Below are 22,714 nucleotides of genomic sequence, written 5' to 3'. Positions count from 1 at the left end.
TCTGTTGATGTTCGCGTGCAACAAGAGATGCAGAAGAGCAGACAGTACCTTTTAAGGCAGGCATTTATTTTATTTTAAACTGGGTACAACTGCACCACACAAACTGACTAAAATGTATGTAAAATGTCTTCAATCAAACATGATAAAATGTGAAAAGCTACAGTTTTTTTTTTTTTTTGTTTTTTAACACCTAATGTTATCTTGTACTTCCAGTATTAATCCACAGGATATAAAATTCAAGATCGTTACCTTACTCCAGACACACAATGGGAAATGTAAAATAAGCAGAGTGGTCGTTTTGGCTAACATTGACATCAGTTTCAAAAGGATTATTCTCTCAGACGCAAACATTAGAGTGGCAGACCAGGTGTTGGTCATCCATCCGCTTTCTTTGTACAAGCACTTTGGTGAGAGTGGTGGCAAAACATGGAACTGGTTAGGCCATAATAAAAATGCGTACAAACTCAATTTTCACATCCCTTCTTTTTGCAGATTCACGTTTGCAGATCTTTTTTTTTTTTTTCCAGCCTCTCTTATTAAAACTCATTAAAAGTAGTAGCTACCACACAGAAATCATTGAACACAACACATTAATGCTAGATGAATGACGGCAGCAGCACAGAATTACGCCAGCGTGACTTGTGCTGTGGCGAAGTGACAGACAAAATGGATTACAGCAGACGGGAAACAAATTAGGTTACAGAACATAAACAATACAAATTATAAATACAAAAATAGTCATGTCATTTAAAAATAAAATGACACATTTGCAAAAAGTACATATCGGTTATGGGTTACTACTAAAAGAAATCTGAAGTACAAAGGAAAGTAATCATGGTGATGCAAAACAATCTGACGAACTGAAAGTCTCACCAGTGACACCCTGACCTACTTGAAAGGCAAATGTCATTCAACATGAAGTTTCGAGTAGGCAGGGGTAAAGTGAAAGTACGTGTCTGTGTAGTGTTTGTAAGACCTGTGTATTTTTTAAACTCGTGATTTGGCCAGCAAAAAAAAAAAAAAAAAAATGTAACTCTTGGCCTGAATAAGCATATGCCTTACACGAATGAACCAGCATGCACGACAAAATGGCAACACGAGACGCCTGGTAGGTTGAGGCTAAGTCAGTGGTACCATTTGATGTCTCATCTCATTAGGCGTCCACATTACCAGCCGACAGCGTGAATGGACTGAACAGACGTGCCATGTGGGGGGGTTCTGTTACAGCAATATGAGATGCCTTGGCTTTTTAAAAGAAACAAAACATATTCATCCACACAGGGAACAGAAGTCTTATTGCATTATCTAAATGCCATTAGCTTAAATCAAAACGTATGTACAAGTTACAATATGTATCAAATAGTTTGGTAAGTGCAATGCAGAGCTTGGTTAAAGTTTCCACTTATGTGCAAACATCAGTGCACAAAGCAACTCAAACTAGACTTGAACAGCGACTCAACGGAGACAACAACACCTAGCCTTCTCCTAGCCGGGTGCCCGCTCTATTGCTGTGCCTTGCTTGAAGTGTCGTCAGTCGAGCACAAAGGTGCGGAGCGACACCCTCAGCCAGCCTCACACACGCCCTGGGGCGCACTCCCGATTTCTCACCCAGGACACGGTACAGGTGACAGTGGTGGCTTGAGTCAGCCAGCACAGCCCTTGGTGCTTTAACGTCCATCTCCATGTGAACACATGGAAGAATGTAATGCTAACACATTAACAATAAGGGATGAGACGGACATGTGTCAACTGTGGCACACAAGGGGATTATGTTCTAGCACTGGGGAGGGAGCGTAAAAGATGGGAGTTTTTGGCACTTCACATGAAGCCGTGGACATGTCACCTCAAACCTGAGCTTGCAAGCAAGACCTGGACACATGAGGGTCACATGTCTGGTTAGTAATCGCAAAGATCAGGAGTCAAACCCAATCACAGGCCGGAGAAGTCTTGTACATAGCCAAGAGAGTGGCTGTACGCTGGCAACTGGCAACAGACACTGAAGAAACATGCCGATATCTTGCAACAGCAGGGCCAATATAAAAGAGAATGTTAACTTGAATACACAAGCATATGAAACAATGTTTAAAAAAAAAAAAAAAAAAAAAAAAAGAGCTTAGTGTTAAGTTTTCAGGATTTTAGGAAATGTGAGAGTCTGTGGTTGTCCAACCACGAAGGTTCCCTTTCAGTAGAGCTTTATCTTATTGCATGTTTAGGGGCCATTGGGATTTTGTGTGTGTGTGTGTTAAGTGCACGCAAAGTAAACAACTAACATGTAACGGAATAATGTAGTGGATGCGAACAGAGGCTGACATAACGGCAAGGCGACACAGACAAACAGCTGAATCCTGAATTCTAAATATAGCACCAGTTAGTATTGTGTACAGACCAAAGGGTGAAAAGAGGGCCGAGGTCGATTTTAACTATTGTGAAGAGTAGCAAGTGCATGACCCGGCTGTAGAAAGATGTAACAGAGGCCAGAACGCATGTATTTTTTTGTTTGTTTTGTTTTGTTTTTTTAAATGGCTCTGAGGATGAAGCAAAAACTAGTGGCAAATGTTCCCAGGAGAATTTGTCATTCACCTCTACAGTGATCCTGGGAATCAAACTACACGCACATTCGCGCACACACTAGTGACCCAGTGCAGAAGAAACATTTACAGGCAATGCACTAGAGGATATATTCATATCTATATATTTCATTTTGACTATTTACACGAGAGAAAGGCAGCCCTTTTAGAGAAAATATAAAGATTCCGACTTTTCTATTTTTTTGTGAAGCACTGATTTGGATGCCGAACCGCGTCGCTGAGTCCGAGCGTCAGTTCCGCACGGAGACACGCAACAAAACAAACAGTCCTATCTGACATGCACGTACCCCTCGAGCATACACACGAACATACACGCCACATGGCCGACAACCACATATCCATACAAATACACAAGCAAACTGCGGCGTTCTACAAAACTCGAACACATAGTTCTGGTTGCAGCAGGGAAAACAAAGGACACGAAGAAGAACAAAATACAAACATGACAGAGCATTCTGAAACATAATTGACCAGATTATCCCCCACAATCCTCTGGGACATGGCTCAAAGTCCTCACTGTGGTCCAGCAGCAGCAGAGCGGTTATTTCCGCGGCCATCCAAACATCTTCCTTGCTGAGCCGCGTGACCTTCATCTATCCCTCATCTCTGCAGCCATGACTGTGGTCCCCCGCTAGCTAGCTAGCTAGCTAGCCAGCCAGCCAGCCTGGCACATCCATCCAACCAGCAAGCTCTCGGATGTTCTCTTAGGTGTGCAGCTACGCTCGTCTGCACCTGGAGGATGAATGTGGGGAAGTAGGAGACAACAAAAAAGAAAAGTTTTTGCGTCTAAGTTCTTTCATTTGATCCTAGCTGGCTGGGCCATGGGTCAAAGGGCAGTCAGACCAAAGTTACAACGGCAATACATCATGCCGCTCGAGTCCAACCAGCTGTCTGAGATGGGATCATAACGCTGGACAGTGTTTAGGTAGGATGACCCGGAGTGACCTCCTACCACATAGAGGTAGTTGTCCACAATGGCAGAGCCCACACCTGCAACACAATGAATGCCAGAGTCACATGTAGCTCAAAACATCACAAAAACCTCATTAAAAAAATACACAACCCTAATGTTTGACATAAACTCACCAGTGCGGGGCTCGTTCATCGGCCTGCAGGCTGTCCACTGGTTCTGGTGTGGGTCATACCTCTCAATGCTGGACAGGTGGGACACTCCGTTGTGTCCACCAACCACAAATATGAAGCCGAGCATGACACCCACGCCGAAGTTGATCCTCTTATCTGCCATGGGGGCTACCATTTCCCAGGCGTCCTTGCTAGGATCGTACCGTTCCACGCTGTTTAAAGCAGATGAAGCACAATTAACAAAACACACGGCCATGAGGTTCTACCTAATTTTTCCCCAATCGTATACAGCTTTGCTTTAGCAGAAAAATACATATAAATGTTACGCTACTCTTCGAAAATCTGGTTGTTCTGAAGTAAGGTAGTAAACCTAGGTTTGGAAACGTGTTTGATAAATAAAGATAACACTTAGATGATTCCAGTGCAGTTAACAAGGCATTATAAACTCCTGTCCTCATTCTGGAGTAGCTGTATTGAGTCAGTCAGTCAGTAAAAGCAGTGCATTGTGTTTGTAAATGTATAAACTATTTTTTCCAGCTTGTTTCTTTGCCCTCTTGCAGACATCCCTCATGTATCATTTATGGTTTTTGATTGCTATGAATGATATTTCTTTATTACGCCATTAGAAGCATAATAACCTGGATATTGCGGGGCTGCTTGCAGAGAGATTTCAAGGAATCTGAACCATATCTTTACTCAGGAGTAGCGAACCTGCTACATGTGCAAATGTAATTAAGCAATGTGCACACTATATAAACACATATTTCAAGCCAGAGACAATAAAAGTTGAGTCCAGCTGCTTGACTTGAATATCAAGCACATACACAGCTGGTAATGAGGCAGGGATGAATTACAGCCGAATGTAACCCCTTACGGACACTAGAACATTGGCAATCTGGGACTGTTTTGCAGTATGCAAGGACATACAAGCCACAGGGGGAAGGAAAAAAAAGTAGTCCCTAAAGATTCTCTGTCCAAACACATTCTCCTGAGGGGTTTCGGGCGCCAAGGAAACAAGCAACAAGAGACGCTGCTCTCTAGTGACCCACGGCAACACGCAGGCAGAAACCCTCTCAATGAAACATCAGCAGCCACTTCTGTTATAACTCCTCTTCACTCATTAACAGAGCGCTGGTCCTTTTCTCAGCAACACTTGATATCCTTCACTTGATTGCCAGTTCTATTAAATAACTAACAAGTCCCTGATAGAGAAAGTCAGGTTATGAGGTCTAAAAGGGCTGCTGGCTTATAAATGGGATCAAAGACTATTTTAACATAGGTGCGTTAGAGGACCACAAACCTGTGTTGCTGATGTCAAAAGTGAACTGTAGGAACATTTAGCTGCCTCCCACTAAATGTTTAGTCCTGTGGTGTGGAGTCTTTCTTGTGTCATGCATTAAAAGAAACTGAACGAGAATAAATGGTGCAGCGATTTGTCAACCAGTGGGAGATATCCAGTTATAATCTATCCTGCAAACTGTCTGAGTTGCATAGGGTATGCATGGTGGGCTCTCAGCAGTGTTACCTGTTCATATGAGCTGGGCCATACCCTCCGATAGCGTACACCATGCCATCCAGGACAGCGGTGGCAAAGCAGCTGCGGGACTTTGTCATGGGAGCGACCGGTTGCCACTCCTTCAACTTGGGAACGTATTTCTCCACCGACTGGAGGTAATACTGGCCGTCGTAGCCCCCCAGGGCGTACAGCTCTCCAGCCAGCACCACCACCCCCAGTGTGCTGCGACACTCGGCCATTCGCTCCACCGAGGTCCACGTGTTGCTTTCGGGGTCCCAGCTCTCCACTGTGCTCTCGTGCCTCCGATAGCTAATGCCCTGCCTCATGTGTGTGGCGATGCCTCCCACCACGTACACCTTGTGGTCCAACACCGCCACTCCAAACTCATATCGGGGTACGCTTAGAGGGGCCAGTCCTATCCATGAATCGGTCTGAGGGAAATACATTTCCATGCTGAAAAGAGATAACAAAAACAAAAAAAAAAATTAGTCACTTTGTTTTCAACAACAGCATTTAATTATTATCTAGACATTGGTAACTTTACCTTTCCAGTGTGGCAAACAGTCCGGCCTTGCCTCCGACCGCGAGCAGCACCTTCGGGGCACACCTGGGCCGTGCCGACAACACAGTCTGGTAGGACAGCCGGTGCTCGGGCATAAAATGATATTTGAGGGCCTCATTGAGCAGGTGCTTGCACGCGTGGTCATCTCGTATAAGGTGGTTGGCTTCATATAGGCGAGTGAGGAATTTGACGCTGAGGAGTGGAAGGCGAACACAGTGCAGCAGCTGTGCCAGATGCTGCTGTCTCTCAGTTACATCATATTTGATCCACGACTCCAGGGCGTAAAATACAGTCTCTTCCGTGACCACCTTAAGGCAGTCGTTAGACACAATTTCATCCAGCTCAGCCCTCGTGAGTTCAAAAAACTCCTCCGTCTGACAAACCTCCTCAAAGTTCTCACAGATAAACTTAGTCGCGGCGAGGCACAGGTCATGACAGCCGTAAGTCTCTGCAAAGCGGGAGATGCCTATACAGTTCCCAGCATCCAGCTGGCTCTCTAAGAAGGAGCAACACTCTTTAAGTACTAGCTTAACCTGGAGTAAATTGGCAGCCGGTAGCAGAGATTCCACCGTTTCCTGGGAGATAAACACTGTGCCAGTGTAGGCATACTCAACGATGGCCTGGAGGAGAAAGAGTAAAAGTGTCACAAAACCATTTTACAGCAGTAAATCAGTGCGGCTAGTGTCTGCTGGCTCCGAGCATACCTGCAAAGCGGTCTCATCGATGCACTGGAATTCCACCTCGGAGGTCTCCTTCTCCGAAAGGTTACCCGTAAACATGGCCTTGAAGTAAGGACTGATGCTGGCCAGCACTACTTTGTGAGCATGGATCTTGGCATCACCCACACGCAGGACAATGTCACATAGTTCGTGATCCTGCCGCAAGAGCTGTAGGCCCTGCAGCAGCTGCTCTGAGTGAGGCCGTGTCAGACTTGCAAACATATAGGACTGGTCCTGCTGGTCCATCTGAGAGCAGGAATGTACAGATCAGTGCAGTGTTGACATTTCAAATGCGGTTACAGATTCAGTGAAGCCGCCTGACTGACTGACACATCAACCCATCCACCAGAAGGAAATGGTCCAGGTGTCATCTTGGCCCTGAGACAACAACATGCCTGGAAAAAATCCTCTAAACATACAGCTGGCCTATGCGACGTGATGCAATGACAGCAGGCGTGAATAGTATAGTGCATCAATACTGCAGTTATTGCAGCCGGATCTGTTAGCAATGGACTGCGAGCCAAGCTAAAGAAACAGGATCCCCTTAATCCAGTGCTAACGCTGCTTAAAGTCAATCTAACATAGTAGCTAGAAAGGGCTCACATTGGTGGGTAAACCTAACGTCAACCGCATTAATAAAACACTACATATTTAGGCTTTATGACAGCGAATGGGAATAACTTGTCAGTTTGTTGACTGGGGCCTCGGCGTGATTTTTGAACTGAGGACACGGCCAGATCAGAACTCACCAGCTACCCTTTAGCTTTAAATAAGCGCACAGCTAATACGCTAGCCAACACACTGTAAAGCCCACAAGCAGCTCGGCTGATGCAGGAATAAATTCGCACGGATATCACAGTTGCAACGTTCACGTCGGCGTCGCATCGCGAGCGATTTTTCGACTTTAGCAAACGCACAGGGAACACGTTTGCGTTTCATTGCACTGCAGCCAGCGCAGGTTATAGCTGCTAAAAATAAACACGGCTCCTGTGGCTAGCTGCATCATTGATTGATATACAGTAACATGGCTGACAGATACGAAACGTGACGTTATAGCTGGCTTTCAGATGACACTTTATATCGCCAAATGGGGGAAAGCGTACCTGTAAATTATGGTCCGTCTGTTGCGCCGCTGTGATGACCGGTTTTGCAGTGGCGGAGTTCAGTGGCGACGAGTGAGAACCCCGGGCGGCTACCAAGAAAACAACCTAGTGCCAAACCTAGCCACAAAGCTACACACGGGCTCTTATAATAACGAGCTCCGAGGACGGCGCACACACTTCCGCTCTTTTCGAAATAAAACGACACTCACGGCTGTTTACACGGAAGAGGCGCGTTAATGGCAGACAACGAAATGTGCCACGACGAGAGCTTTACTAATGATTATAATAGAGGTAGAAAAAAACAAAAACACCAGAACAATGCATGTAACCAATGCAAGTCTTGCAAACAAGAACAATTAAAATGTATACATAACGCATATGCATTCTCGATTAATAATGTAAGAAAATTTGTGTTATTGTAATAAAATAAAATAAAATAAAAATATAATATACATAGTCATATTTTAAGCCGGAAGATTTTAAAACACGTTTTGTGAACTAAGTAAAATATAGCCTACATCTATCACGTACAACAAGACGCTACTGGAAGTATTATAGTCTATGTACAATATTTTATTTATTCTACGTTTTAGTCGTTTAGTAATCGTCCATTATTACATTTTGACGAAGCTGTGAATGGCTCCACAAGCATATTTTATATTCTTCAAAAACATAATATTTAGTATTTATACAAAAATATCCCGTATAGCCTGTAGACTATCATTTGTCAGTGAATACAATATATCCTTTAAAATGCACCATACCTCAAAATATCCTTGTGAAATTATATATTACAACAAAAACCTATGATACTTTTGAAGTTAGGCTATATTTGTGTTGTATCATCCCTGTGAGGCGCATAGGTCGAACAATTAGTATGTGCATTCTGTATGTAATTTAGGCAAAAATGATCATGCTGGACTTTGTATCGTCCAATTTTCCTCACTGTCTTCGGCGCTGCAGCTCTGTGAGGATAATTTTATTTATTTATTTCATTTTAATTATTTCGTTTATTTTCAAACTTTATTGGAAAGACATAGGATTTATATATATATATATATATATATATATGTATATAGAGAGAGAGAGAGAGAGAGAGAGAGAGAGAGAGAGGATGATATAAGTCACACACACGCACAGCACAATTTGATTATTAATAATATAATATATATATGATATATATATATATATATATATATATATATATATATATATACATATATATATATATACATATATACATATATACAGAGAGAGAGTGTGTGACAGAGAGAGAGAGCAACCACTGGTCATAAGGCAAAATTGGTTTTGGCATTTGGTTAAATAAACAAAGTACATTCGGGACAAATGTTTTATGTATTCTTTAAATGTCTTCTTCTTTTACATTCTTTTACATGTGAATTTTCCAAATAAAATCAACAGGTTTATTATAAATTCAATCTGGCCATTGTCATGATTCATGAACAAAAAAACATGATGATATTTTTACATTCAAGTTTTACATTACATTTAGTTTTGCACAATATATATCGTTCCAGTCGAGTTCAAAACCTAATCGAATACAATAGTAAAATAGATATGTTAATGTCTCTGGTTCGCTCTCTCTCTCTCTCTGTCTCTGAGGATGATGCCTTCTCCTGGAGGACCATGAAACTCGCGTCACCATGGAAGCGCTCCGTTTGCGACATGTATTCGCCATTTTGCAGCCTCGGTGCGTGTGTGTGTATGTATGTGTGAGAGAGAGTGTGTGTGTGTGGGCTCCCCGGTCGAGGTGAATACCTCCGTAGCTCCCAAACATTCAACACTCCAGACGGCAGCTAACACGACAACCGGAGACATGTCTGCACTTAGAGAACTGTAGCCGCCGCAACGCGACATGGACATTCGGACGACGTAACAGTAAATAGTTCCCCTGGCGTTACTGAAGAGGACGAGAGAAATGCAAGGTTTGTTTTCTGGCTGTTTTTCTAACTTTGCTAGCCCTGTCACTACCACCACCACCACCAAAATCAGCGGAGTTAGCTTAGCACCGTTTCAGTTAGCCAAGATTCCATGTAGCTGCTACGCTAATTGCACAGTTTAACGGTAACGAGTAGTTCAGGGTTGACTGTAAGCCCATTGAAGGCTTTACACCCTAGCATATAACGGGCAGAGGCTCCAAACGAGCTACTTTATTGAATCAAATGATGCAATAGGAGGATATAATGTGGAGATTATCTCAGTGATTGTGCTCCTAACTACCGTTACTTAGAGCCACAAGTGGTTGTGTACCTCTCCCCTAATCTGCCGTATCACGGTGATCGATTCATGGAGCAATAAGACACTCTCACTTATAATACGTACCGGCACTTGGCTCTGTGTTACCAGATATTTTTGATCCATTATTATCAGTGTTAATTTAATGTGTTGGATCCACAGCTTGAGAAACATGACAGTGGTTTCCCATCAACAGCCACTCAGGATGACAGCACGAAGTAAAGAGGAGGAACATGGTTGTCCTCACAGGATTGTGTTTGCTTCCTTGGATTCTCAAATTTGACCGCATCCACAAAGACCACCAACGATGATACCTGGACTGGTCACCCAGGAGTTACAGGAGCAGCTTCTGGACCCGAAGAATTACCAGAATCGCACAAATGGTGTGGAAGAGCTCAAATACGTCCTCTCACAAGTGGACGTCAAGTCACTCCCCTCTGCTAGTATTGAGGAGTTCATCAATTTTCTTCCTCGACTTCTGGATGACAGCAATTTTAAGGTGTTGTATGGCACCTTACAAGTTTTAAACTTGCTAATTCAGAAACTAGATACAGGTGTAGACAGATATTTCAAACATATAGTCTTAGTGGCCCTCAAAGCCCTGGGGGACACTCGCACTGTCACCAGGAATGAATATCTCAACGTGTTTCGACAGCTGATGAAAACTGTTGCACCGCAGCAAGTATTAGATCTTGTAATCAGCAACTTGAAACACAAGAATTCGAGGGTTCGAGAAGATGTCCTTAATGTCATAATGGCAGCTTTGCTCACTCATCCTAGGAAAGATTTCAACATCCCCAAGCTTTGTTTTGAGGTTGCTCCATACCTGGCGGACAGCAAAAGGAAGGTCCGTCATGCTGCTCTTGAGTTGTTTGCTGTTTTTGACTATTGCCTTGACACAGGGAAAAAGCAGCCTTTAATGAAAGCTGTGGACATGGTTGAGCTCAACCAGGACGCGGAGGGTCTGATGGCGGCTGTGCAGGCACGACGAGCGAGGCACATTCTTCCAAAACTCTCCTCGGAGGGGGCAGTGGAGTACGGCTTGGTGGTACCTAAACCAGGACAGCGGGGCTCGCTACAGTATGTTTCTGGAGCTGATCTGGACTGGGTGATGAATGGAGGGCGGGTAAGCAGTGCAAGGAGCCACAGAACTGAGCCAGACTCTGACCGATTGTATGGCTACGGCAGCTTAGGCTCACTCACGGATGACCTCCCACTTCAAAGGAGGATTGTCAGCGCAGGTAAAGGGAAGAACAAACTACCCTGGGAGATGTCGAGCTTCTCATCCACTGAGAATGAGCAGCAGCAGCATAACACATCTAATGGAAAGTGCTCTGAACAGGTGGGACCCATCATTTCAGACTTCTCGCCACATTTCCGCGTATCTCTCGTGATAATTAAACCATTTGGATAATATTCACTGATTGAGCGTATATTTTCATTAGCAGCATGTTTCCCTGCTAAATTAAGACATCCAGCTTAGAGGAATATTCTGATAGAAATTTTTCCATTTTAGCTCTCAATGATCACTAATGAAGCAGCTTTTGACTTAATATCTTATATAATATCTTAAAAAAAAAACATGCTGTTGAAAATTTGAAGTAATTTAGCAATTAATATGTTGGCAGTCTGCACAGAGCTTTTATGTGCACTAATATGCTTGTCATATTTGAAATAAGTGTTTAGGATAGAATATCCTAAAACAATGAGGATAGTATTTGTGTTTTTTTGTTTGTTTTTTGTTTTTTTGGTGAGTCATACACAAAGACCCTGAGATCCTTAGAAATCTTAGCATAGGCGATTTCCTCAGGCAGTTATGGTTAGGGACAAACCTAAATATAGTTTTATCTCTCGTGGTGCAGTATGGATGGAGAGCAGCGAAGAGGGAGGGTTGCAGCTTGCCTGTCTCCTGCTTGTGCATTTTATTCTCATCACATTAGATTGCCAAGACGCACCCCATAATGTCTGAAAAGCCTGTTATTTTTAGAAATGAATTGCATCTGAGAACAATAGAATTGTACCATTGCATATGCAGCTCTCAATTCTCTGCAAATCTTGGCACTGAGAGAGAGAAATAGATAGATCAAGTCTCAGAGCATTCCTGTAGCAGTGGCACTATTCGTGGAAGAAACACAGCAGATGAGTCATTTTCCTGCACAATGGCACCGTTGCCACAACTGGCAGCATCCACTGTTGTGACACTGATAGTTGCGGTCAAGCTGCCACACTGTTTGGTTAACCTTCCTTCTACCAACATATTTACGTCAGCCACTGCCGACTGAGCTCCCCTACGTCCCCAAGAACAACAGTGTCTGTAAACAACTAAAACATCATAACAAAACATTATAGTTGGGAAATTAACGTACCCTGATTTTTTTCTGAAATTACTTATAGATGTTACCATTAATTATGGCAACAACTAATGTGGATTATATAATTCACATTAGTATGATTTGGTTATTTACAGTTTAGTAAACATTTGTGTTTGAAACAAGCTTGGGTAATTTTGGCTCTTATAACAACAATTGAAATAAAACTTTAATTTATCAAACTTCAACACTGTTTTATTTTATATCTCTCAGTATATAAATAGATCAATATCGCTCATAACACCCAAAGACAAGCTGAATCTGTTTTCTATAAATTCAGATTTTTCAGTGTGTACATATATGTACAATATAATGATGAGCACCGTGTGCTATAGGCAAAATGACTGAAAGTGGTAGTGATACTCATTGCTTTTAACAATAGATTGGTATTTTTAAGCTCAAATTAAAACAGAAAACAATAAGAGGTAATTACTATATATCTATATATATATATATTAAATCTCACAGGTACTCTATTTGGAGTTAGTTGGTTTAGTAGTGGGTAACTATTATATATATATATTTATATAATATTAGCTGACAAACTAGAGTGATTTGCTAAACATGGTCTCTGACCAGCTTTTATCTAATAATGTCCATTTGTTTTGATAAGTGGCTTTGTTTTATGAGGTATGAATGAACTGTATTTTGTTCTAGGAACTATTATCCAGCAGCTTAGAGCCTCCATTTAAAAAAAAAAAAAAAAACCTTGTGTTTACTGCAGGGTCTGTTTCCCAGCAACCCCATTACCACACAGCACACTTACTGAAGGGGGCGTGAAACATAATTGGTGATATCCTGGGGTTAGGCTTGTGAAACGTGGCTTATTTACTGCTTGACTGTTGATTGCAATCACACCGAGTGCTCTGCAGTGAGTGTTGGTCAGATTGTAGGCAGAAGCACTGGATTCAGCCACACTGTCTAGTGTCGAAGCCTGAGATGCATGCACTAATACAAAAATCTGTCATCATTCTGCTTCATTAATTTATAGATTTTGTAGGTATTTTTCATCACAGTTAAACTTAAATGAGAACAGTAGATGTTATATAGATGAATTGCCCTTACAGCTGCGATAGACCCACTTAAAGGGAAATATCTCTTTGCCTGAGCTTACCAAATATCTGCGACATCCCTTTGTTCACATTAGTGGATGGAATTACACCCGGGTCCTTGTAATGTTTAAGTATTGTTTTACGTTGCTGAATCTTTATTGTTGCTAAAAATATTTCTTTTCCGATTCCTAGGTGGCAAGTGAGGATTTTTTCCCTCTCTTCAGGAAGTCAGAAACCTACATACCCAGTTTCAGTAAGTGCCAGGTCTCCCTTCACTCAACACCGCACTCACATTAATTCCATGCGAGATGACTAGTGCAGGTAACTGGTTGTCATGGTCAACTTCGGCTTGACTCCATTTAGAGCAGCTTTGGATTGGATTAGCATGCTGAGTCAAATGAGTCAACGTTCCACATGTCACTAAAATCCCTGAGGCGAACTCTGCTGTCCTGCTACAGATAGTAGCCTCACATCATGGCAGACGTAACCATTACACCATGCTGCTGTTGTATGTTAAGGTGAATACTCACTCGCAGAAACTGCCGTCGCACACTTCAAATCTAACATGGTGTAGCTGCTCTTGTTAATTGCAACACTGCACACTCTCCGTGGAACAACAGTTTAATACGTTAAGTTTTCAACCGTTTTGGATCCTAAAATGTAAAGACTTATGTAGAGATGTAGAGAACTGATCAGCTATGAAGAGAGATTATATAGCAAAACATAGCTGAATATCAGTATCAGTGGCAAGGACATGGAAAAACATGCAGTGTTGCTGCTGCTATGTGTGTAACATTGGATTGCGGATTTATAATGGGGTGAGAATGCAGTTCATTTAAAGATGGATCGACTGTTTTATAGGTTGGACAAAAGTATTAAATAGGACTTTTCCTTTTTAATACAATTTTGTGACTAAATTATGACAGGAAACTATTTAACAGCAAAGCTATTACTGTCTACTTTATTGTCCTTCTTTTAAAAAAGCTATGCTGTTTCAGTATATTTTCTGTTATATTTTACCTCCTTGACCCACTGGCTGTTTGATTCTGGCTGCTTACAGATGGATTAGACTCACTTCCACCGCTGCCACTTACATGATTTTGTGTAATTGGGGCACATGCTGGCAGTAATCCTCAAATGAAGATTACAATTGTGGGAGGCGTGCCAGGAATATTTGAACGCAGTGTTGTTTTTCCCCTGTTAAAGTTGAGTGTGTGCTCAGCTAAAATGTTCCACTCTTGTGTAACATGTAAATGTCAAGTTTTTAGGACTGCAGCTGTGTCTGACCTGGTCTACATAGCCATCTGTACTAATAGTCAAGATGGGATGTGACCCTTTATCAAGTTTCTGCAGCAAAGTACGCCACTAGAATCAGATCTCCCTCGACTGTTCACGAACAAATATCTAAACCAAACATGCATGAACATTAGTTATGTCACACCGTTGAGATTAGACATTAAATTAATGGCGCAAATATCCAAAAACTGAAGCCAATACCTAAACAAAGGCAAGTCTTATTTTGGTATGTCATAACCTTGATTGATGAGAATTTTCACAGACATGTGTTATAGAACATCAAGGAAATAGTACTGAGATACATAATAGTTCTAAATTTGACATCAAATCATGTACACAATGGGATGAGGCAGGAAATGTATGATCGATTTAACCTTTCTACATAATCGTTTACAAAGAGCCTATGGCTGTCATTGTAGTTACTCTTTGAGAGTCTTGCTTCTCTGTTTTGAGAATGTGTTTTTGCTGTAGGTTCTGTAGAGCCACAGAAGCCTCAGTCCTCCAGGAGGAGGGAGTCTCCTGCTCGCCTCAGAAGAAGCGGAAGCCTCAACCTAGAGCCTGACATCTTTAAAAACACTAACTTCTCAGACGTGGATGTCGGTAAGAAGTAATTACCTCAAAAGATGTGCAAACTTCCCAAATGTACAATGCATTTTTTTTTTTTTTTGGTATCTCAACAAAATGCTGAATTTAGCATTTAGCCATATCACAATCGTAACCTTTGTTTCATGGGTCTGGTGTCTCACAGTGGCTCCCAAAGGACGCATGCTCCCGAGGAACCCGAGTGTCGAGCGAACATTTTCCCTCCCCTCAAACCCTACCACATCCGGCTCCTTCCTTTTGCCATCCTATCCTCTGGCTACGCTCCCAGGGGGCATGCTTACCCCCACTCAGTCCCGGCGTCATGCAGACTCCTCTCTCTCTATGTCCAACACCTGGCCCAACAAGAGAGAGAACAGCCCTCACCAAAGGGAAACCAGTCCCTGGAGAGACACGGCGGGCACAACAGCAAAGGGTAATCTAGTAAAAACATGTAAGCCCATACGTAAAATTGTTATGACTTCTATTGTTAAATTGTTGCCTTTTTCTATCCTGTCCTAGGAGACCTCTCTAGCAGACACTCCCCCAGACCTCTTCGTGCCTCCCTCGTGAGTTCTTCATCCACTTCATCGTTCCGGCGGGCTCTGAGTAACACCAGAACAACCCTTTCTATCTCACCTGTAGTCCCTCCAGCCGAACAGACACAGTCTTACAATGGTCAGACAGCCACTGATCCAGGAAGCCCTCAGAACCAGCATCTAGAAAAGAACCTTCATTTTGACTCTGATAGCATCAATGCAGCACAAGATCTTCAGGAGGAGGATCCTCTGGACATGCAGGAGGTCGGCAGACCTTTTTGAAATAAACACGGTCCAGGGGGTGGATGGTTGTTGTTGTTCTTATGCTCTATGCTAAATTGTATGTTGCTCACAGATGCTGAACTCACTGCGCTCATTACGCAACAGCGCTGCCAAGAAGAGGGCCAAAGTGGGCCTTGGTAGTCCAGATCCTGACAGCCCTGACTCAGCTGTGAGGGTTGACTTGGGTCTGGACTCACCGTCACACACTTCTCCAGTGCTCACCAGCTCAGCCAGTGAGAGTGGTCTTTCCAGTCTGAGCTCAGTCGCTAACTCCAGCTTCAATGGCATCAAAACTAGGTGAAGGATTAACTTTTTGCTTTTTTAGGACGTCCTTCCACAATTTCATATGATCTGACTGTGTCTGTCCTTTAATAGATTTGTCATTTAAGCAGAATCTCAAGATGACGCTCATGAGAAGCTCTTGATAAAAGCTTTATAGTTGTATCATAGGTTTCTTTAGTCCACTAGAGAACCTGTGTTAATTTTTAAGAAGGAATACTCTATGTTGGGGCATTGTTATATTTTAGTTACCTGAATAAACATCACAGGGCTGTTAACAAGTCTGAGTTGAGGAAAACCATCTGGTGTTGTATGATCATGTGTTCAACACTTCTAGGCAGTTTCCCAACATAACTTCTCACTTGTCATATCTGTCAACAGTCCCAGGAACTCTGCCTCTGCAGGAATGAAACCTCGCATTGCAAGAGTGCCTTCTGCAAAACTGAGGTCTTCAGTATCCATGGACTTCAGCAGCCTTCAAGGTATAGGTAGATGGCTTTGCCCATTTTGCTGCAATGTCTTGAGTTTTATTTACATCTTTGTTTTCTCCTCCTACAAGCGTCGTCCCAGAAGAACGAACTGTCGTCGGAGGTGGGTGTTGTTGGGCAGAGAGTCACTTACTCTAATGGAGCGATCAAAACTGAGGAAGAGACATCTGGACCATCTCCTCCACCAGTCAAACCATCCATCCGTGAATCAGTCAGAGCTCTAAAGCCTGTAAAAGGTCAGCAAACCATGACAAACAAACAACGAAGTGTTCTCCCAGATATACCTTGTAATGACCTTGTGGGTAATTGGATAATTAAATGAATTATTAATCCTCTGTTTTGATCTTTAGGGTCTCAGAGTTACGGCAGCAGTAGGAGTTCACCAGGCACAGACATGCCTGAAGGAGTGATTGGAAGAGGTCAGTCTCTGTCATAAGGTCATGATCACTGTTTGAGTGTCCACTTTGTTGCTAATCTTTCACACAACAGAAAGCACCTTAATATAATCCTTCTTAAAGCTTTCAACAGTCACAAATTACAATTTTTATTGGCTCTGTTTTCTAGTACAGCTCTTGAATACAAACACATTTCACCCACTGTGATTAGAGTGGAGAAAAAAAATGTGAATGTCATCACTAGTTTATGCAGCAGTTCAGTCATACTTTCAAGTTGTCTGCTTCTTAGGCATGTTTGGCACCGCAGTGTCCTCCAGCCGTCCAGGAGCCGCCTTGTCACTTGAGCAGGGGAATATGGCTGCAGCCAAACCCCCCACTGATCCCACAGCAGGCATCTTCAGCCATGCTCTGTGTGCCAGTCAGCTAGACGGCGATGACAGCCCACGTCCAGATGAGCTTAAGGTTAGTCCCATTTTCATTCCATGTTATTAAGTCTTGAATGTTTTTTTTTTGTTGACATTTTGATGATACAAATTCATGTGCAGGAGCGAATGAAGAACACAAGGTTTGGCCGGGATAAGACACGTCTCCAACATCTGGTTCAGCTGGATGATCAGTTAAGTCAAGGGGACCAGGTACGAGACAAGATCCGCCACCGCGTCAGACAAATGTTGTCTGATTCACCCACAGAAGCGTTAAACATCAAAGGCAAGTGTCATCATTCAGGTGGTGATGTGAAATTGTTGGTCTTTTCCGATCACGGTTGCAGCTAGAGTTGAAATGTTGCTCTTCTCTGTTGTAGATCTGCATCTGAATGGCAACACGCTGACATCCAGCAGAGTGGAGCCTCTCTCTGATGAGTCCCCCATCAGTCCCACCAGTCCTGTCAGTCCACCAGGGCCCCAAAGCCCAATAAAGTGCTTCACTCCACCTCACCACCCGAGTCCCCCTACAGTGCCACCCAACCCAAAAAATGTGTCCCGCCTCAGGAGGGCGCCGAGCCTTAGCAGAACCCGACCATCGCTATCCCATAGTTCAGGTCAGTCACTTTTAGACGTCTTAGACTTCACTCCATGCTGCACAAAGTGTCAAACTTTAATATCTGCCTTTTAATGCAGTCGGAAAATGTAGCTGTGAATCATTAGCATGTTCTCTGTTGCTATTTTTTTTTATACTCACAATCCTGACACTGAGTTGGAATTTAGCAATTTTCAGCTGGATTATGAACAGATGAACCAGTGCTTTCATAAGCCTTTGTTTATAGAAACATTCAAAATACTAATTAGACAGTAAGAGCCATCGGAGCATAGGTGAATAAGATGTTTGTTTCGGTTAATGTGCCACAATGCTTTGTTTTGACAACCTCCTGTTAATGCACCGCCGCCCACACACACACACACACACACACACACACACACGCACTGCTTGCTTTCAGTCTGATAGAGATGTTACATGACACCGAACCTGTGTGTGTTGTGTATTGTGTTGTGTCTGACAGGCCATTTAGACGAGCTTTCCTCGGGTACTGTGGGCCACAAGAAAAATCTCTCCGAGCCTCCAGAGCTGTGTCCGTTTTCAAAACCTGACCTGGCGCTGACGCAAAGTTTTACCCTGCTGAGCTCTGAAGACTGGTGAGAAACACTCAATCCATCACACTGACACGCCAAATCGAAGGTTTCTACATGCCCGGGTCTCATGTGAAATATAATATACCACTTTGCAAACATAGTTTTGTGGAACATTACATTTACCAAGAAAGACTCCAATTTGTGTATATTTTTGGATTTTATTTTATTGTTTTTTTTTGTTGTTTTTTTACAAAGGGAGAAGAAGATAGAGGGTCTGACATTCCTGCGCTCTCTGGCTCATTACCACTCAGACACACTTCAGGGAAGGCTTCATGATGTTTGCCTGTCTCTTATTCAAGAGGTAATATAACTCATTGCGTAACACTCTCACATCCCTTTGACATCCATTCATTGTGCTGTTACAAATTAATTTCATTAGTCACTTCTTTGAGAGCCTCTTGAGTTAGATGTCTTTATTTTTCTTGTTGGTTGTTGCTGGAAGGCTTTTGTTACGTCTTAAGATTTAATATTTCATCTGTTTAGGTGAAGAACCTGCGTTCAGGCGTGTCCAGAGTTGCCATTTGTACACTGGCTGACCTGTACAGACACCTGCAGAGGGCAATGGACCAGGAGCTAGAGGGCACAGTTAAAGCTTTACTGCAGAAGGCCGGAGAGAGTAACGCCTTCATTAGGCAGGACGTGGATGCAGCCCTGGTTTGCATGGTGCAGCACTGCACGCCAACTCGTAGCATCAACGCTTTACTCACTGGAGGACTCGGGTTAGAATAATATATGAGGAATAAATAATACATTATTTGAACTGTGATAGGTACTTTTGCATTGATGATTTTTTTTCCTATCATCTGCTGCTAGTCACCTTAATGCGGTGGTGAGGAAATGCACCGCTCAACATCTGGCTAATCTGGTGGAGAAGGTCGGTGCAGCACGTCTCCTGTCAGGGGGGAAAGATCTCACCGACAGAATATTACCTGCTGTCACCAAACTCACACAAGACTCCTCACAGGAAGCCAGGTACCTAGAAACCCTAGAAAGCTTGTGTTGCTCCATGTGAGAACCTAGTTGACTACCTTTACTTGTTTGTGAGCATAGATTTAACTCTTGTGATTACACAAATGAATATTCAAAAATACTAAATATACAGAAAAACAAGAAAGATAATATGAGCACTTTTTAATGTCTGACTAACACTGGTTCACCCAACAGATATTTTGGTCGTCGAATGCTGCTTTTTCTGTCTTCCCACCCTGATTTTGACAAGATCCTCGAGAAATATATTCCTACCAAAGATCTGCAGACTGTCAGAGACACTGTCTTCACTCTCAAAACAAAGGTATCTGTGGTGTTTGTGTGTGTTCACTGGCTCACTGGTGGTTTTTATTACAAGTTTAATACTGTCCTCTAACCTGGACATTTCGGGGCTTTTAGGGTCTCGGTGAAATGCCCCAAGACACTCAGTCGGCCAGGGGCAGACGCTCCCTTCCAGGCAGCGGGACGGTCAGGGCCTCGTCTCTCAACAGAGAGCCACTCAATCAGACCAACAGGTGAGTGTAGATAACAAGCAGTGCAGCAAAAGGGTTCCCGCATGCTTCGCTTTATATTTATAGTAAACTGTTTGATGTGTCACCCACAGGGAGTCCAATAACCACTACAGCTGTAGATCTCAGACACAGAGTATCGCGGACAAGACTGAATACATCAAGCAGATCTCAGGTCTCCTGAGTTCAAAGGACTTCAGAGAGAGGATCAAGGGCATCGACCAGCTAGTGGCCGACTGTCAACACAACCCCAACATGGTTATCAATAGTATATTCCCAGTGAGTACAAACATATTTATTTATTAATTCAAATTGCATCAATATCTCTTTGCTATATGCTTTGTCGTGGTTCTCAGTTAACACACAGACCTGTTTCAGAATAAAGAGTGTAAATCCTCTCCCATCTCTCAGGTGTTTGATGCCTTTAAAGCCCGGCTGCAGGAGTCCAACAGCAAGGTCAACCTGTACGCCCTGGAGTCTCTCCAGAAAATCATCCACTTGTTGAAGGACAACCTGTCCCAGGTGGTCAACATCCTGGTCCCAGCCATTGTGGACAATCACCTCAATTCCAAGAACAATGCCATCTACTCTGCTGCTATTGGAGCCATTAATGCACTTGTCTTGAATCTTGGTACTGCTCTAATCATGAGCATTCAAATGGAAATTTATGGTTAAATCTGATTTTGAAAACTGTTTGACTGTATATTTTTCTGTTACAGACAATAACATTCTTCTTCTTCAGCCTCTCTGCACCAAGGCTCAGTTTTTAAGTGGCAAAGCGAAGGTGGACCTTATTGAAAAGGTTGCAGGTACGTTTGGCGTAACCGTTCTGAATCATCAGCTGCTTAAGGTTGCAGCTTCTTCTGCGCTGATCTCTCAACACATCTCCTCATTTATGTCCAGATCTGGTGACAGAGCTCTACCCCCGCAAGCCCCAGGTGGTGGAGCAGAAGGTGTTGCCCTTGCTGTGGCACCTCCTGGGCACCTCCACTCACAGCGGCACCATTCACGGCCGGGGCGGCAGCGTAAGGGGCGCCACCGCCAACCTGTGCCAAGCCCTTTACGCCCAGATGGGGCCGAGCCTGAGCGAGTGCGCTGCCTCCCAGTCTGCCAACATCCATAAAAGTTTAAATGAGCTCCTGAGAACCTTATCCTAAGGTAAAGCAGAATCCAAGCGCAGTTGTCGGAAGAGAGCACCATTAACACTGACTTTACTTGAAGACAGAGATGTTCTACATTTCTTACAGTGCCTGCACTTTTATATCAATAAAGAGAAAGTCCTTTTAATAAAGAGAAATTAGGAGCTTATTCTTATCTCAGTGAGATTTCTTCTGGTACAGAAGCATGGACATTTGTAATATACTGACATCAGGTTTCACACATAATCCAACCTGCTCTCTCTTGCACTTTGAAAGTAGCTCATTATCATGATAGAGTCATGAGTTTCACGTTTTACTATCCTATGATTGTCATTGCTTTTTATTCCATAATCTATACATGTACTGTAGACAAATCAGAGACATAATTGCAGAATGTAAAATTCAAATGCACAAAAAGAAGAGGAAAAAGACAGGGACACCAGAGTTGTATATTTTTGCTGTTTCATCAGATGTGATGTAATATTTTTAAAATGTCTTACGTAGTTGATTCCAAGGTTCGTGATTAACAAGAATAGTACAAACTACTTTTGTACAGCTCAAACGTGTATTTGCACAGTATTAGCTTAATCTGTATGATGGTACAGTTATAATTTATCTGTTGTGTAATGGTTTTAAAGTCATATTAATGATGTGCTGAGTTGGTACTGTCTCTCCTGTTATTTCTTTGTTTTTGTTCTTTTGCATGACCAAAATTTGCTGGCAGGATCAAAACTGTTTATATTTTTGTTAAGGATATATATATATATATATATATATACACATATATATATATATACATATATATATATACATATATATATGTGTGTGTGCGTGTGTGTATACACGGATGCCTAGATCAAGGTGAAGCTAACGATCCTGGATGGGGACAGCACTGAAAGTTTGACTCCAGTGGTCGCCTGAGGTACGGTGAAAGGCCCAGCTCTGATTGTGTCTTCGGTATAGTGCCAGTCTTCAAGTAGCCTTTTAACTCCATTGTTAAATTATATTGAACTTGTTTGTGAGCGAGAGCAAAGAGATATATAAATAAACCGTTCTATTTCTGTAACACTTACTTCAGTGTGCCTCATTCAAGGATTTGAAAGTGAGTCAAATTCTATCGAAGAAACACACTAAAAGCCTTTTAAGTTACCTCATTTACCTTTATTAACGGGTGCTGAATAAACATGAGATTCTTCACAAGGGTTTTTTATCTTTTTTTTTTTTGTCTGCACCTGCTTAATACAGCATGTTGTGAAAAGTTAACGCCTCTTGGTGACAACTTCTCTAAACACGGAAAAGAACAGAAAATGGCGATAGAGAGACAGAAATGTTTCACATATTCCAA

General features: G+C 42.6%; 2 protein-coding genes across 2 annotated transcripts; one reads left to right on the top strand and one right to left on the bottom strand.

Moving 5' to 3' along the window:
• Positions 1 to 45: 45 nt before the first annotated feature.
• On the bottom strand, positions 46 to 7,747 carry LOC125023632 (kelch-like protein 28). Its single transcript, XM_047611021.1, has 6 exons — positions 7,572 to 7,747; positions 6,454 to 6,714; positions 5,732 to 6,369; positions 5,197 to 5,640; positions 3,675 to 3,883; positions 46 to 3,578 (listed from the first exon to the last, which is right to left on the bottom strand). Exons 2-6 carry the CDS (start codon positions 6,712 to 6,714, stop codon positions 3,415 to 3,417), a joined length of 1,716 nt encoding a protein of 571 aa, XP_047466977.1. The 5' UTR covers positions 7,572 to 7,747; the 3' UTR covers positions 46 to 3,414.
• A 1,462-nt stretch (positions 7,748 to 9,209) lies between these two features.
• Positions 9,210 to 22,435, top strand: LOC125023741 (TOG array regulator of axonemal microtubules protein 1). Its single transcript, XM_047611238.1, has 23 exons — positions 9,210 to 9,517; positions 9,990 to 11,169; positions 13,441 to 13,501; positions 15,016 to 15,144; positions 15,293 to 15,559; positions 15,646 to 15,926; positions 16,018 to 16,241; positions 16,605 to 16,705; positions 16,783 to 16,947; positions 17,062 to 17,130; positions 17,396 to 17,568; positions 17,652 to 17,814; positions 17,909 to 18,145; positions 18,605 to 18,737; positions 18,930 to 19,035; positions 19,218 to 19,453; positions 19,548 to 19,706; positions 19,899 to 20,025; positions 20,121 to 20,236; positions 20,326 to 20,509; positions 20,642 to 20,861; positions 20,950 to 21,039; positions 21,134 to 22,435. The coding sequence occupies exons 2-23, from the start codon at positions 10,135 to 10,137 to the stop codon at positions 21,385 to 21,387; spliced, it is 4,530 nt and encodes a 1,509-aa protein (XP_047467194.1). The 5' UTR covers positions 9,210 to 9,517; positions 9,990 to 10,134; the 3' UTR covers positions 21,388 to 22,435.
• The last annotated feature ends 279 nt before the right edge of the window (positions 22,436 to 22,714 follow it).

Source organism: Mugil cephalus, chromosome 17 (assembly GCF_022458985.1).
Source record: "Mugil cephalus isolate CIBA_MC_2020 chromosome 17, CIBA_Mcephalus_1.1, whole genome shotgun sequence".
NCBI lineage: Eukaryota > Metazoa > Chordata > Actinopteri > Mugiliformes > Mugilidae > Mugil > Mugil cephalus.
The sequence above is the reverse complement of the archived record's forward strand: the minus strand, read 5'-3'. Positions and strand labels throughout refer to the sequence as shown.

Coding starts and splice junctions, on each gene's coding strand:
- LOC125023741 (XM_047611238.1), top strand. CDS start 10,135: ATGATACCTGGACTGGTCACCCAGGAGTTACAGGAGCAGCTTCTGGAC. Junction 15,145..15,292: donor CTTCTCAGACGTGGATGTCG/GTAAGAAGTAAT, acceptor GGTGTCTCACAG/TGGCTCCCAAAGGACGCATG. Junction 17,131..17,395: donor TGAAGGAGTGATTGGAAGAG/GTCAGTCTCTGT, acceptor TCTGCTTCTTAG/GCATGTTTGGCACCGCAGTG.
- LOC125023632 (XM_047611021.1), bottom strand. CDS start 6,714: ATGGACCAGCAGGACCAGTCCTATATGTTTGCAAGTCTGACACGGCCT. Junction 6,370..6,453: donor TCGATGAGACCGCTTTGCAG/GTATGCTCGGAG, acceptor TTTCTCCTCCAG/GCCATCGTTGAGTATGCCTA. Junction 3,579..3,674: donor GATGAACGAGCCCCGCACTG/GTGAGTTTATGT, acceptor ATTGTGTTGCAG/GTGTGGGCTCTGCCATTGTG.